The 13,375-nt window shown below is 35.5% G+C and overlaps 1 protein-coding gene across 1 annotated transcript in view; it reads right to left on the bottom strand.

Moving 5' to 3' along the window:
- Positions 1-13,375, bottom strand: part of EYS (eyes shut homolog) — a 706,806-nt gene that overhangs the window by 440,663 nt on the left and 252,768 nt on the right. Inside the window, exon 20 of the mRNA XM_015621104.2 lies at positions 11,125-11,246. Within this exon, the coding sequence (XP_015476590.1) occupies positions 11,125-11,246 (122 nt within the window). The remainder of the gene's footprint in view (positions 1-11,124; positions 11,247-13,375) is intronic.

Below are 13,375 nucleotides of genomic sequence, written 5' to 3'. Positions count from 1 at the left end.
GTTACCATGAAGAGTAAGTAAATTATCTGGCTCCAATATCTTGGGATACTGGTTCACTTTGGTAGAGAAAAGAAAGAAGTATTTAATTCTTTCAAGAATCAGAAGGAATCAGTTGCCATGTGTCTTCCAAGAGTTACAGCAAATTAATCTGTTAGACTCAGATGTTGAGTACTTGAATAAATCAGCTATCTGGATGACTCTCCATCTTTCAAGGATTTTGAATAAAAGGCTTCCATCTCCCTAGTTGTCTGTTTACTTGTGTTCCTCTCAATTAATTTAATACGGGTCTTTGATGACAACTGGGTTTATTTCTGCACCTGTGGAAATTGGTATCTTCAGCACTATTTCCCCTTGGAAATCGCTTCCTTCACTCAAGATTGCAGTGTAAAGAGCCTAGTTTTTATGGAAAGCAGCTCAATGCCTTTTCTCAGTTTTTATTGCTCTGGTATTTTCTGAGAGTCACAGGTAACTCTTACAGTATTTTAGTATTGATTTTGAGACAAGCCCTCTTTGACCTGAGAAATCTGAAACGAAGAAAAATGCTGCACTGAAAAAGTAGAAGCTATTACCTGAATGCAGGTAACAGCCCCTCCAGGAGAACCTTTTGTTAAATTTGGGAAGTTTAGCAGTGCAGAAGTAGTTCTGACAATTGACCTCCAAGCTCTTCACTCCATATACAGAGATGGCACTGATTACAGAAAAGAAAAATGAAATCTTTGGGTAGAGTACTCACAGTGGAAGGGACTTTTGCTCAGGGCAAGTAAAGGAGATCTTTCCTGGTCTGTTCCTTCCACCACAGGCAATCAAAAAAGGCCAAATAAAGGTGATTACAATTGCAATTTTTATTAGCAATAATTAGCATGGCAACATGAAGTGCTAGGCAACATGCTCAAACTTTGAAATTTTATGAAGCTCTAACAATACAATTCTAACCGTGAAGGCAAATTACCTTGACATTTGGAGAATTTGACATGAGAAACAATTGAATATAATACATGTCAATTCAGAAGTCTGTGAAAATGACCTCTGCATAATGATTTGAGTGGATGAGCAAAGAAATTTTTGTCTCCTTCATATTGCAGTCATTGAACTCTGCAAGTCATTTAAGCAAGATGTCTCTATCAGTTTTGCTGGAGGGAGGAGAGTGTTTCCAATATTCTATGGAAATTTTTTCAGAATTATGGATTGATCTTTACCTAGGGTGTAATCAAGTTCCAAGGAAGAGAATCATAGAAGAAACAATATAATAAATAATAATAAATATGGCTCAGTATGACATCAAAGCACTATCTGATCCAAGAATAGAAACAAGTGTATAAGAAAATATTCATTGGAACAAATGGATTAATGTATTTTTTTTCTTTTTTTTTTAAAAAAAAAATTATTCAAACACAGAAGAAATTGAATACTTTATGTCTAGAACCAATTATGTACCTATAAAAAACCTGATAACCAAGGATAGATATGGTATGTAGTATGGCAGAATATCTCAGATCATCATGACATCACTTAACCATATAGAAACTATATTTATTTATTTGAAGAGAACTATTGACATATTTTCAACACTCAGCAGCAGTCATGCTAACTTCAATGTTATAAACTCAGATTTTCAAAAGAGTCTATAGTAAATAAAAATTTGGAAAGGTTGGAGAGTGTTATAATTAATACAGGCAGTCTAGAAAACACTTTGTAAATAGATTAATAGGAAGAGATGTGTCTGTTTTCACATTTGTTACTAGAATAAGAGAAAGAAAAAAGGATCTGCATAAACTGACCTCCATTAATTATAATGCCAAATTATAACTTCTTACCATTCACCTAATAGTGCAAGAGGATTATAACCTCAAAAAAATAACAGAGGGAGCAACATTTCATTTTTCAAGACAAAATTCACCAAATATCACCTAACACTGATTTTGACTAGGTTAGTCAAAAAATATTTACGAGTAAACCTTTGAAATTTTTTTTCAAGGAGTGTTAACATTTCCAAGCATATAAATAGTAAAAAAACCAAAAATTAAACATCTTAAAGTCAAACAGTATTTCTCAGTTAAAAAAAAAAAAAAAAAAAAGACAAGCAAACAAACAAATATATCCACATTGCTCAAATACTGCAGTCACACATGATGTAGCTATTTCTTTATTGTGGATTCTGTTGCAAAACCAAATTCGACTTGTCATGTCCTGGCAAACAGCATTTCAAAAAATAGCTTTGTCCTTATAAAGATTATTGTTCTGATATAAGCTATAAAAGCAAAACAGGGAAATTATTTTCAGTTTATCTCCAAGAGTCAGTTATGTCTCTATCTACCTTTGAAATCTACTGTAATATAAACAATCCTACTTTCTTCTATGGGTGTCTCTCTGAGTTATTTCAATAGAGCAAACCTATGAAAATTTTATGACTGTCCCTTCCAGACAGGGAATGAACAAGTCCAAGAGACCTACATATAACAATGCTTATGGATGCTCATAGAGAGCTGTGATTTTTGTATTTGTGGTCCCTTTTCTCCTCTACCTTCAAAGATAGAGGCTCACTTTTATAATTCTGATAGATTTGTTTCATATATCCAAACTGGCATTTAGTAGAAGAAAATGTGTGATGGTTACTGTTCCTGCATTAGTCTGCTTGCTATTGTTGAAGAGTGAGCCCTGGTTTATAGAGGACCTCTAACAGTGTACAGTCTGTAATCGCACTGTAAATAAACTCCTATAATGCTTCCATTGATCTAGAAGAGCGCACACAGTGTAAATCCCACATAAATCAAAAAAGACAATTAACTAAAATTTTATTACCTATAGGAATTAGTGGCGGAGAAGCCAATGATGATTTTTCTAATTGTGTTGTGTGTAGTTTACTCATACTTGAACCATTTAACGTATAATTTTTATATGCATGCATATGTACACACTGTACTGTCATATATAAGCAATTATTTCTAAGATGAAACTGTTTTAGTTGAATAACTCATAATTTTTCAAAATAGTTTTTTCTAAATATACAATAATGCTCATCTCTGAAACCAATTTTGTAGTTCTTATCCCATTCTAAATTTCTTTAAAGGCTGTTAATTTTTTTTTGTGACTTTTATGCTCTGAAAATAGTTATCTACTTCAATAGAAAATGCCTCATAATTGAAGATGAAACCTTGGTATTCTTTTGGCTGTAAAGTCATTTCAAGACAAAATAAACACTATAACATCTTGACATTAAAACTGATGCATTTAATTTACAAAAATTTTGACCCTTGACCACTTTAGAATTGCTTTAAGAACATAGGAAAAAGGAACTATACCTATGAAACGAATGAAATCTCTTCCCAGAAGTGAAACATAGATTTTACTAATGACCTTTCAAATCAAAAGTACTGTTTTTATAGTAATGAGAATCGGATCTACAACCTGTCCTTTTATGTGGAACTGTTTATTATTGCTTCTCCTTGGTTCAAAAGAATACAATGTCAGAAGCAGTGCCCATAATCCTAGAAAAATTTTGTTCTTTTGTGCATGTATTAGACACTGCTGATGCATGAAATATCTAATCTGTAGCTAACAAAGACAGATGGTTTTCCCATTCATTTCTAATAAGCCATTTTTAAAGTGTCAGCAGCATTTTTTTTTTATTTGCTTGTATAAACTTCCTATTTTATTAAGGTTTTCCAAAATAAAAACGTGAATGTTCTTTAAGGGAGCAGTTAAATGAAAGGCAAAAGAACAAGCAGGAATGAGTCTATTATGAATCATGTGCAACAGAAGCATTATAATATTAGGATTAGAAATAATGAGGTAGTGAGATCTGTCTTGAAAGGTTTTTTCAGACATTCTTTTTGTGCATTGTCTATCTTTCTATCCATTCTACTTTTAATTCTCACCATCCCACACATCATCACATCCCACCACATCCCATATAAGATTACTTTGTGGTGGCAGCATTTTTGTTGCTGACCAGAGTTGTAGCTACAAAAGACAAGCCATTGAATTTCAGTTTTAATCATTGCTGCATAATGTGATGAAGGGATGAATTATGCTGAATATGGCCTTCGTGTCCAGCAATTCAGCCTGTTTTGTCTATGAGGATGTTATGGTAGCATCTGAAGTCTGGCTAAGCTCAAGAGAAACAGCATCCACAGTCCTCTCATTCTCTGTCAAGCCAGTCATCTCATTGAATATCATCAGGAACGCTTTCCCCTTTGTGAAACCATTCTCCTGAGCACCTTCTTTTCCATCATAGGTGTGGAAACAGTTTCAAGGGTTATTTGCTCCATCACCTTTCCATGGACCAGGGTAAAGCTAACTGGTCCACCGTTGTCCAGATCCTCCTTTTTGCCTTTCTTGACACATTCCCCATTCCTAGACTTCTTTTTTATTTTTCTTCTTTTGTCCATTCTATTCTCTGACGCATTTCCAAAACCTGTCTTTCTCCCAATCCTTAAGTTCCTAATCTTGTCACCAAGATTTTTTAGAGATAATCAAGAGTGGCCTCACAAGGACTTAAGCCATTTCCCTCAGGACTCATCTCCTATCAGGAGATGCATCAGAGTCTCCCAGTGTTTGCCATCACTCATCCTTCCTTCTGGTGTTGCCTCATGACTCAGGTTTAGCTGACTTAGATGCTTCACTGGACAGAGCTAGTTCATCCTCTGGTACAAGGTCACTGAGCCTAATCTGTATTGGCAGAGTTCAGATAGGACAGGAACCCTCATTCTGTTGTAAAGGTTACAGGCTTCTAGCCTTCACTGTAACTAGAGTCTCCATTTCCAAAATCTTATGCAAAGACTCTTCCTGGTTTTCCTTCACTGTGTCTGGGAATTCAGGTTCTTGTATTTGTAGGGTCTTGGAGAGCATGATATTGTCCCCATCTCAGCTTCACAGACGGCTGACTACCTCCTGAAGCTCCTTTGGCAGCACAGATCCTCCTCCAGCATACAAGTGCTTCCTTCAGGTGAGGACACTATCGTCTGATCACAGCCTCAGCAAGAGATTCCACACATTTCTGCAGCTCCAGGCCTACAGAACTATATCCTCCCTGAGGAGCTCAGTCTGGATTGAGATATCTAACAGGCTGATCTAGTTATTCCTGTGGATGGTCAATGATTGTGCCCTGCAGCACCTCACAGCCTAAGTACGCAGTGTCCTCAGTGGTATTTCTGGCCCCTACTACTCTGTTGGCTGTGCTCTGGGCTTGGCAGTTATATACACTCTTTCTAGCATTTGCTGAAAGCATGTTTGGCTGTCCTTAATGTGGAGTCAGCTGGAAACAAAAAGCTTGAGGTCCCCATAAATCAAGAAAAGTTGGCAACAAAGCTTGTGGGACACTGCTACAGCTTGTAAACAGTCCCAGCTTTCTGTGGCTATCCCTCCTGAGGAGCACCAGGCACCCTGAAGCTCTTCAAAGGTTCACAGAAGTCTGATGACCCCAGGAGTTCCCAGGAAACTTACCATAGCCAGAGTCCATAAACTGATGTGCAAACTGCTTTGTTTGCTAGCTCTGCTCATAAATTAGTACATTAATTGCAATGAAAGTATTTAACCGCCCTACAGCAATGATGAATTTGGGTAACTTATATTACATTTCATACACTCTCAAAGCTATGCTTGAGGTACCATATTATTTTAGAAACTGGTTTATACTCCCTCCATTTAGCCTGTGAGTTCATCAAATGATCGTTTCATGTCTTTTTTTTTTTTTTGTAAACAGAATACATTACAAAATGTTTATTTTAAATATACCACCTAATGATTAAATATAACAGGTGTAACAATTCTACTGTTCAGGAAGAAAAAGTTGATGAGCTAAGTTTGGGGGCAGGTTTGAGGTATTTTCCAGGTACTTACTGTGGTTTTGTTTTCAAATGTTTTATTGGGATTTTGAATAAAAATGTTCTTGTTCTTTGAGAAGATTGTTGAATTATGGCTAAAATATGCCCTAAGGAGTGCAGAATCTCAGTGACTGTTTGTTAGATGCCACTGAGGTGGCACAGCAATATTTTCTTGTTTGCTAAAGGCAATAGAAATCCTAAAGCTCATTTCACTGCAGTATAACAAGAAGCACACTACACATTTCCAGTTGTTAGTAGTATTACCAGAGAGGAACTATAAAACACTTGCTAGCTGTGGAGGAAATACTCATTTGTGCTTTCACGTATTTCTTTAGCTAATTCATTAGTAAATCTCCTGACTGTCCGTATAAATCTTTTGACGATGGTTTTGAATAAGAAATACATACATAACCTGGTATTGGGATGAAATAAAAAAACCTACAGCTCTGAATGAAAGATAAGCCAGAAATGAAACAGAAAAATATTTTGGGAAATGTCTCTATAGCAAGAGAGGGAGAATAGGCCAAAGAACCCAGAAGAAATGACAGATATGAGATGCTTCTTGCAATAAAATGCTTCAGCATTTGGCATCTGGAACCATTAAATACCAAGGTTATACTCACCTATGGGAAAGCTGCTTCTTGATTTTGGGAAAAAAAAATAAAGGGGAGTATAGCAGTAGTTAAAAGGAATGTGAGTAAAAATAAAAGGCACACTAAACACAGCATTAAAATTATAATCATGTCATGATTTCCTTTAGAATTCCTTGATAGTTTAAAACTAATTAATTTAGAGATGAGAATGTCTGTAAAATACACTGTATAAGTAGGCATGCTTTTACTTATAGATCCCTCAGATATTTACACATGCAAACCTAGGAATCACCTGCTTCTACAACTCAGCAGAGAGCAATTCTTGTGTATTTCTGAGAAAATGCAGAGGCTGATTGTGACTTTGCTTTTCCAAATAAATCCTTTCCAGAAGAGGAAAAAAATTACTGTTTTTCTGTAACAGTACCGAAATTAAAATATGTATGACACTGAATATATTCTAATGACTTAAGGACTGGTCTTTTCTTTAAGAGTTTAGCACAGGTTACCCATTGAATAACTCTTTTATTATTCTGAAAACCTGTGGCTTCAAATGCTAAGGAGCAAAGAGGGAAGCAATAGGGCAAGATGTTGTACTTGGAAATGTACTGAGAAAGCAACAACAAGGAGGCAGGGTAAGTCTAACTCTGGTTGACAGTATGGTTATCCAAACTGTCAGCTGGCATAAATCATTATCTAAGTAAAGACAAAGACAATCATGGCATTGTTACTAATTGAAGAAACATTGCTAGGAAAGACTAGCACAGTTTGAGTTGAGTTCTGAAATCATTCAAAATACCCTCTTCTATGAATACAAATTATTCTTTCAACTGGAATCTAAAGGGAGGTGGGAAAACCATGGCCTCTTACAGGACAAGATAAAGTACAAAATAGTTTTAATGGAGAGCATATAATTACAGACAATGTTTTTGCACATATTAGAAATATTTTCTCAGAAGTACTTAAGAAATTTGAGCCTCAAGTTTTAAGGTGACCTTGGCAGTTACCAACTTTTGTCCTTGCAGAATGTAGTGGGAAGGAGAGGTTTCAGCATTTTATAACACATCCAGGTTTATAATATCCATAACTGTGAAGGGGTAAATGGAGACCTGTGATATAGTTGCACAAACAGGATGTAAGAAAACATGCCAGAAGTAAAGTATCAAGGATAAGAATGAGCAGACAGGAAAAATGTCTGTCTCCAAATCAAAGCAAGCAAACAAAATAACAAAGGGTCCTAATTGCAAAAGTAAGATATAAAGAGTGGATAAGATAGCATGAAGAACTGGACTTCAGTTTACACTGAGATATAAAAAGGTGTCTTAGTGGATGGATTCAAGTGCTGACAAAGGATAACTTTTCTGTACTCATCTGAAGCAAACACTGAACCTTAAACATTAAACACAAAAGATAGATAAATGACATAAGAAAATATACTTAGGTAGGTCTAATTTCCTCTTTAGTATGGTGAAGTCTATTTGTATGTCATAAACAAAAAAGCAGCTGCAAGGCACCATTTTTACTCTTTAATGGAATCTCAACAATAAGAAATGACAAAATGAATCTGTGGATTTCAATGTGAATATACAGAAAGAACTGAGTACTTTGGAAATACACTGGATTAATTCTCCAAGTTTGATTATCATAATGATTACAGACAAGTTCCAAATTATTCTACATCATTAGAAACTCTAGTTAATCCATAAAGTTGTGCCTGTTATTTAGCAAGAAGAATTGATTTTTCCTTAAAAGTTGGTAGCAGCAAAGGAGACTCAGGGGTTTTAATATAGGATTTGATGTTACTAGGGCTAACCTCAGAATTATCAATACAATAGAGAATAAATAATTAATTCAGTTGATACTAGATGAATCTGTCCAAAAGTGTTCAGTGCCATATATTGAGATTTCATGTTATCATGAGAATTAAAGTCACATGGTACTGGAAATGCATGCTTGATTTTTTTCTAAATTAATCTATTTGCCATATGCCATGTGCCAAAATGAAAACTGAGTAGTAAGAAAAAGATATTGCTCATTTTATCAGCTGAGCATAAATTAAGTCAAATGAAACGGGATGTATTAAAAACTGTTCACATCCAACAATTCAAGCTTGACTACTGGTTCAGTATCTTTCTTACCTGATTTTTTAAAATAAAAATATGCATCTGAGAAGGCTTTAATTTATTTTTTTTCCTGTTGAGATGTGGCTTATTTTTCTATGATGGAATACATAAAGAAAGGTATTCAGAGTGACAGATTTGTTGATACTTCTGTTTTTCCAGATAGCTTTAATTTCACGATTCAAAAAATTAATAGCCCCAGATAAATAAAATCAAAAGTGAAACTCAAAAGTGAAGTTTTTAATTAATAATTATGTTTTGCATAATTATTGTCTTATCACAGATTTGAATTTGGTAGGAAAATGTTTCATTTTGCATTATATTCATTTTTTCCTATACAAAAATACATTTTTTAAGCTGTTGCACAATAAATTACTTCGTTTTTAAGAAACCGATGTTTTCAGCTGGACTTGCAAATATTTCAGAGAAAGTAAACTAATGAAGATTATCAAAGCATAAAAGAACACAAAATTTATCTATCCTTTACATTAATTGAAATTGTAAGTGATATCAAGTCCTAGTCATGGTGTGGTCAATTCCAAAGAAATTGAGAAAATTCTGAGTATGACTGCCAGCAGCCCAGCTTACAGCACGGAAATAAACAGTACCAAAACATGGCCATGGGCAAGAAAACTTCATCGCCTGTCACTGATGCATTCTCAGAGCACTTGCTGGCCTGACTTTGGTCCAGACTAATGCATGTCCAAAACAATGCCTGGGCACTGCTCAAGAGCCTCAATGCTCTTTTCTGTTAGGCAGTTGTTATCCAGTCATCCTGTTTTAAAAACTACGTTTAAGTTTAAAGGCATGGCTGGATATCCTCAGGTTCAGGTACCAGTTACTGCCACTGCTTAGCTACATTAACACAAACACTCGGTCTTGTTGTAGCTTTTAAGAGAAAAGTACTAGCAAAGGTAATAAAAACCAACACATTTTTTAAATTAAGAATAATTATGGTCTTTTAGCATCTCTGAGTACAAGCAAGGACAGTTCTAATGATTTAAATGAAATTGCTTTATAATATAAAAATAAAACATTGAGCTATACTAATTTTCCTCAGTGTTGTCAAGTCTCAGAATCACTTTCAACTCTAGGTATCTCTGAAGATACTGTTTTGTTTGCTGAAACCTGCCCCTTGTATATGATGATTCAATGGTATGACTAGGACAAATAGCTCCTAGAAAAAATATGCCTGATGCTTACACTTCAAACCAATTTTCTTGTAAGCATTTTCTGTAGCAGTTCATTATTTGCCAAATCCAGAAAAAGTAATTCTTGATTATTTTTATTCTCAATAAAAAATAGTAAATCCTTCAATTTGTGCATAAGTAGCTGACCCAGCTATGAGTAAAATCAGAAGCCCTGTTTCCTTCCTCAATACATATAATGCTTCTAGAGGCTGGAAAAATTGGGAAAATGTAAGGACAGGTAAAGATCCATGGCTGCAAAGTATCTGTTCACCTAGAATTGTCCTTGAGGGTGGCAGACTACAAAGAACTACAAGCATCAGAAAAATAAGAACCACAAAAAATTAAAATATTTAACAAATATTTTTACATTCCAACAGACTTCATAAAGTGTGAAAAGCCAATTAAAAAGATTTTATCAGGTTTTCTCAACATTGCTACAGTTTCTGTTATTAGAACAAAAATATTTTACCAAACTAGGAAGTTTGATATCCCATAAAAAAACAGCCCTAGGACACAACAAATCATTTTGGCTAAGTTCTGGACATAAATTAACTTTCAAAAAATATTATATATACTATGTTATTTAACTTAGTTATGTTTGGCTGTTTGGGGAATCATTTGTCCATTGTCAGCTGTAGATAGTGTCCTCTGATTATTGTCTGTATCACTGTGCAACAACTAGACTATGTACCATGTACAGTTATTACACTGAGCCATACATGCAGCCACATCGGTGTCCATTAGGAATTTACAGGACTCTTCTAGTATCAACATCATAATATAGACAAACCCTGTCTTCATGGAACAGAAACTGGTTACTAGATTGTTTATGGAATCCTAATCCTCATGCTACTGAAATAAAATAATTTAAACCATAAATGCATGCATGAAATAAAGATTGGGGTTTAAGTTCAAAATAATATGGTTAGTATCAAATCCTCATGCACTGTCTGAGGAGATACAAATTTTTTTAAAATTACTATTTTGTTGGTATTTTAAACCACAAGGTGGCAGCAATGATTCGGTCTCCTCATCCAACTTCCCACTACCACTCTTTTTCCACTTTTACTCTTCTCTTGTGTTTATAGGGCAAATATGACAGAAACAGAAATTATATTTTCTTTAAAAAAGCACAGTTCCAAACTAGGTTACTTGCTAAATGTTTTTTTTTTTAAATAATATTTTTTTATTTTCTTTTTATTTTTTTAATTTTACATATACTGTTAATCATATCTGCTGGTTTCACATGAAAGTACAGTGAAGCACTGTATCCATGACACAAGTCGTTTGCTCATTTGTGTAATAACATTTCCTTCCCAATCTGGGAAACAAAATAATGTCTGGATGCAGTAGCACAGTCATCCTGGAAGATGACCATATTGTGACAATGTGCAACACTTACCGATAACTATTGAAAAGGTCCATGCAGGTGCCATTATTTCTACAAGGCTCTGAATTACATTCATTTGATTCCTTTTCACAAAATTTTCCTTCCCATCCTGGCAAGCAATCACACTGGTATCTCTGTAATACATTAAATAAATAAACAATCTGTTATTCTTGGTATTTTAATGCAATTAAAAAAGTATTATTACTAATAGTTAGAAGAAATTAGCAGGCAGAAAAACAACTTAAGGAATTTTTTAAAACCTGAGTGCATAAATAAATTGCCACGGCAAGATGGTGAAATGTGTAATGTAAGAGCATTGTGGCATCTACAGGTGTTTAGAGACTGAAAATAAATTTGTTGCATTTCAGGTTTTTTGTTATTGAGATCTGGAAAAAGACATTTATGTTTCAAAGATATATGGGCTATGATCTTCATATAAACAGCAAAGGAAAATTATTTAATTTTCTAATACGCTTTAAAAATATAATAAATTAAGAGTCAGAACTCTGAAGGGAGTCCAGATTGAGCAGTTGACCCAGACCTTTCTGTAATGATACTCTTACACTCTCCTGACAAATTAAAAGCCTGAAATATTTTATTGAGCAAAGATAATGAAAAAGAAAGGACGTTAACTATTTAAAGTCACACTCAGTATGATTGTCTTGGAATGTGGAACAGCTCCACTGATTCAAGTACTTCAAATGAAATTATTTACATGTATATTCTATTATATCTGGTAAAATCAACTTTTGCATCAATCATCTTGTACATAGTGTATTTGTGTTTTGTGTTTTCCCAGCTGCATTCTGCTTGTTTTGTGCTCATGCTGATGAACATCGTTGCTATGCTTGCTGGGGACACACACATTATTTCTGTGGCAAACTGAAGGATATCTGTCTGAGTTAAGATAGGTCATGGAAGGTGGGCAGATGAAATCTGCCTGGGTGGGAATGTTGGTCTGATGAAGAGTAGGAAGGCTCTCCAGAGGCATCTGGCAGGTTGGATCAATGGGCCAAGACAGCTTGAGTGGAGCTCAACAAGGACAGGTGCTGGTTCCTGCCCTTGGGCCCAAAAACCCCAGGCAGTGCCACAGGGTGGGGTCAGAGGGGCTCGAAAGCTGCCCGATGGAACAGGACCTGGCAGGTTTTGTTGTCAGCAGCTGAACACGAGTCAGTGTGTGCCCAGGTGGCCAAGAAGGCCAATGGCAAGGCCGGGCCAAGAAGGCCTGTGTCAGCAGTAGTGTGGCCAGCAGGAGCAGGGCAGGGATTGCCTGCCTGGAGTGCTGTGTCCATCTCTGGACCCCTCACTGCATGAAGGGTATTGAGGTGATAGACTGAATCCAGAGAAGGGCAACAGAGCTGGTGAAGGGTCTGGAAAATGAGTCCTAGAGGGAGTGGATGAAGCAGCAGGGGTGGTTTTGTCTGCAGGAAAGGTGGCTCAGGGGAGACCTGCATGTCTGCTACTACGTGAAAGGAGGTAGAAGCAAGATGTGCGACAGTCTCTTCTCCCAGGTAAGAAATGACAAAACAGGAATAAATGGTCTTAAGTTGTACCGGGGAGGTTTAGGTTGGATATTAGGAAAAATTTACTCACTGAAAGAATAGTCAAGCTTTGGAACAGGGTGCTTTGGGAAGTTACTGTCCTTGAAAGTGTTCAATAAACATTTGGATGTGACACTTGGGTACATGATTTGGTGTTGAACATGGAGGAACTACATTGACTTGATGATCTTAGACTTGGACTTGACGATCTTAGAGTTTTTTCCAATATTAATAACTTTATAATAGGAGACAGAAAGATTTTGTTAAAATATTTTGTTCTTTTAAAATGTAATACCGAGAGATGAACTTGGAAATAAAATAATTTGCTGTGAATTGTGCCAAAGAATGAAAAAAGAAAATATGTTTGAGACAAATTACATTACTAATACACATGTTGGTGTTTCCTATTACATATTGACCCCAAGATGAGCTCAGTTGTTTACAGCATGGTGCTAATAACACCAACATTTAATTCCCATATGGGCTATTTGCTTTGGAATTGGACTCGATTATCCTTGTATGACCCTTTCAACTCAGAATATTCTGTGATCTGTGATAATAGCCACACCCAAATATCTCAGTTCTCTGCATATTTATCAGTGCAAATAGGAAAAAATGGCCACTATTAATCCATACCCATGAATAACAATCAGACAGCTCTTAAAAACTGTTCTAATGTCAGGTTAGGTTTTCATATATACTAGAAATGTGAGATAACAACT

The sequence above is a fragment of the Parus major genome, chromosome 3, assembly GCF_001522545.3.
Source record: "Parus major isolate Abel chromosome 3, Parus_major1.1, whole genome shotgun sequence".
Taxonomy (NCBI): Eukaryota; Metazoa; Chordata; class Aves; order Passeriformes; family Paridae; genus Parus; species Parus major.
The sequence above is the reverse complement of the archived record's forward strand: the minus strand, read 5'-3'. Positions and strand labels throughout refer to the sequence as shown.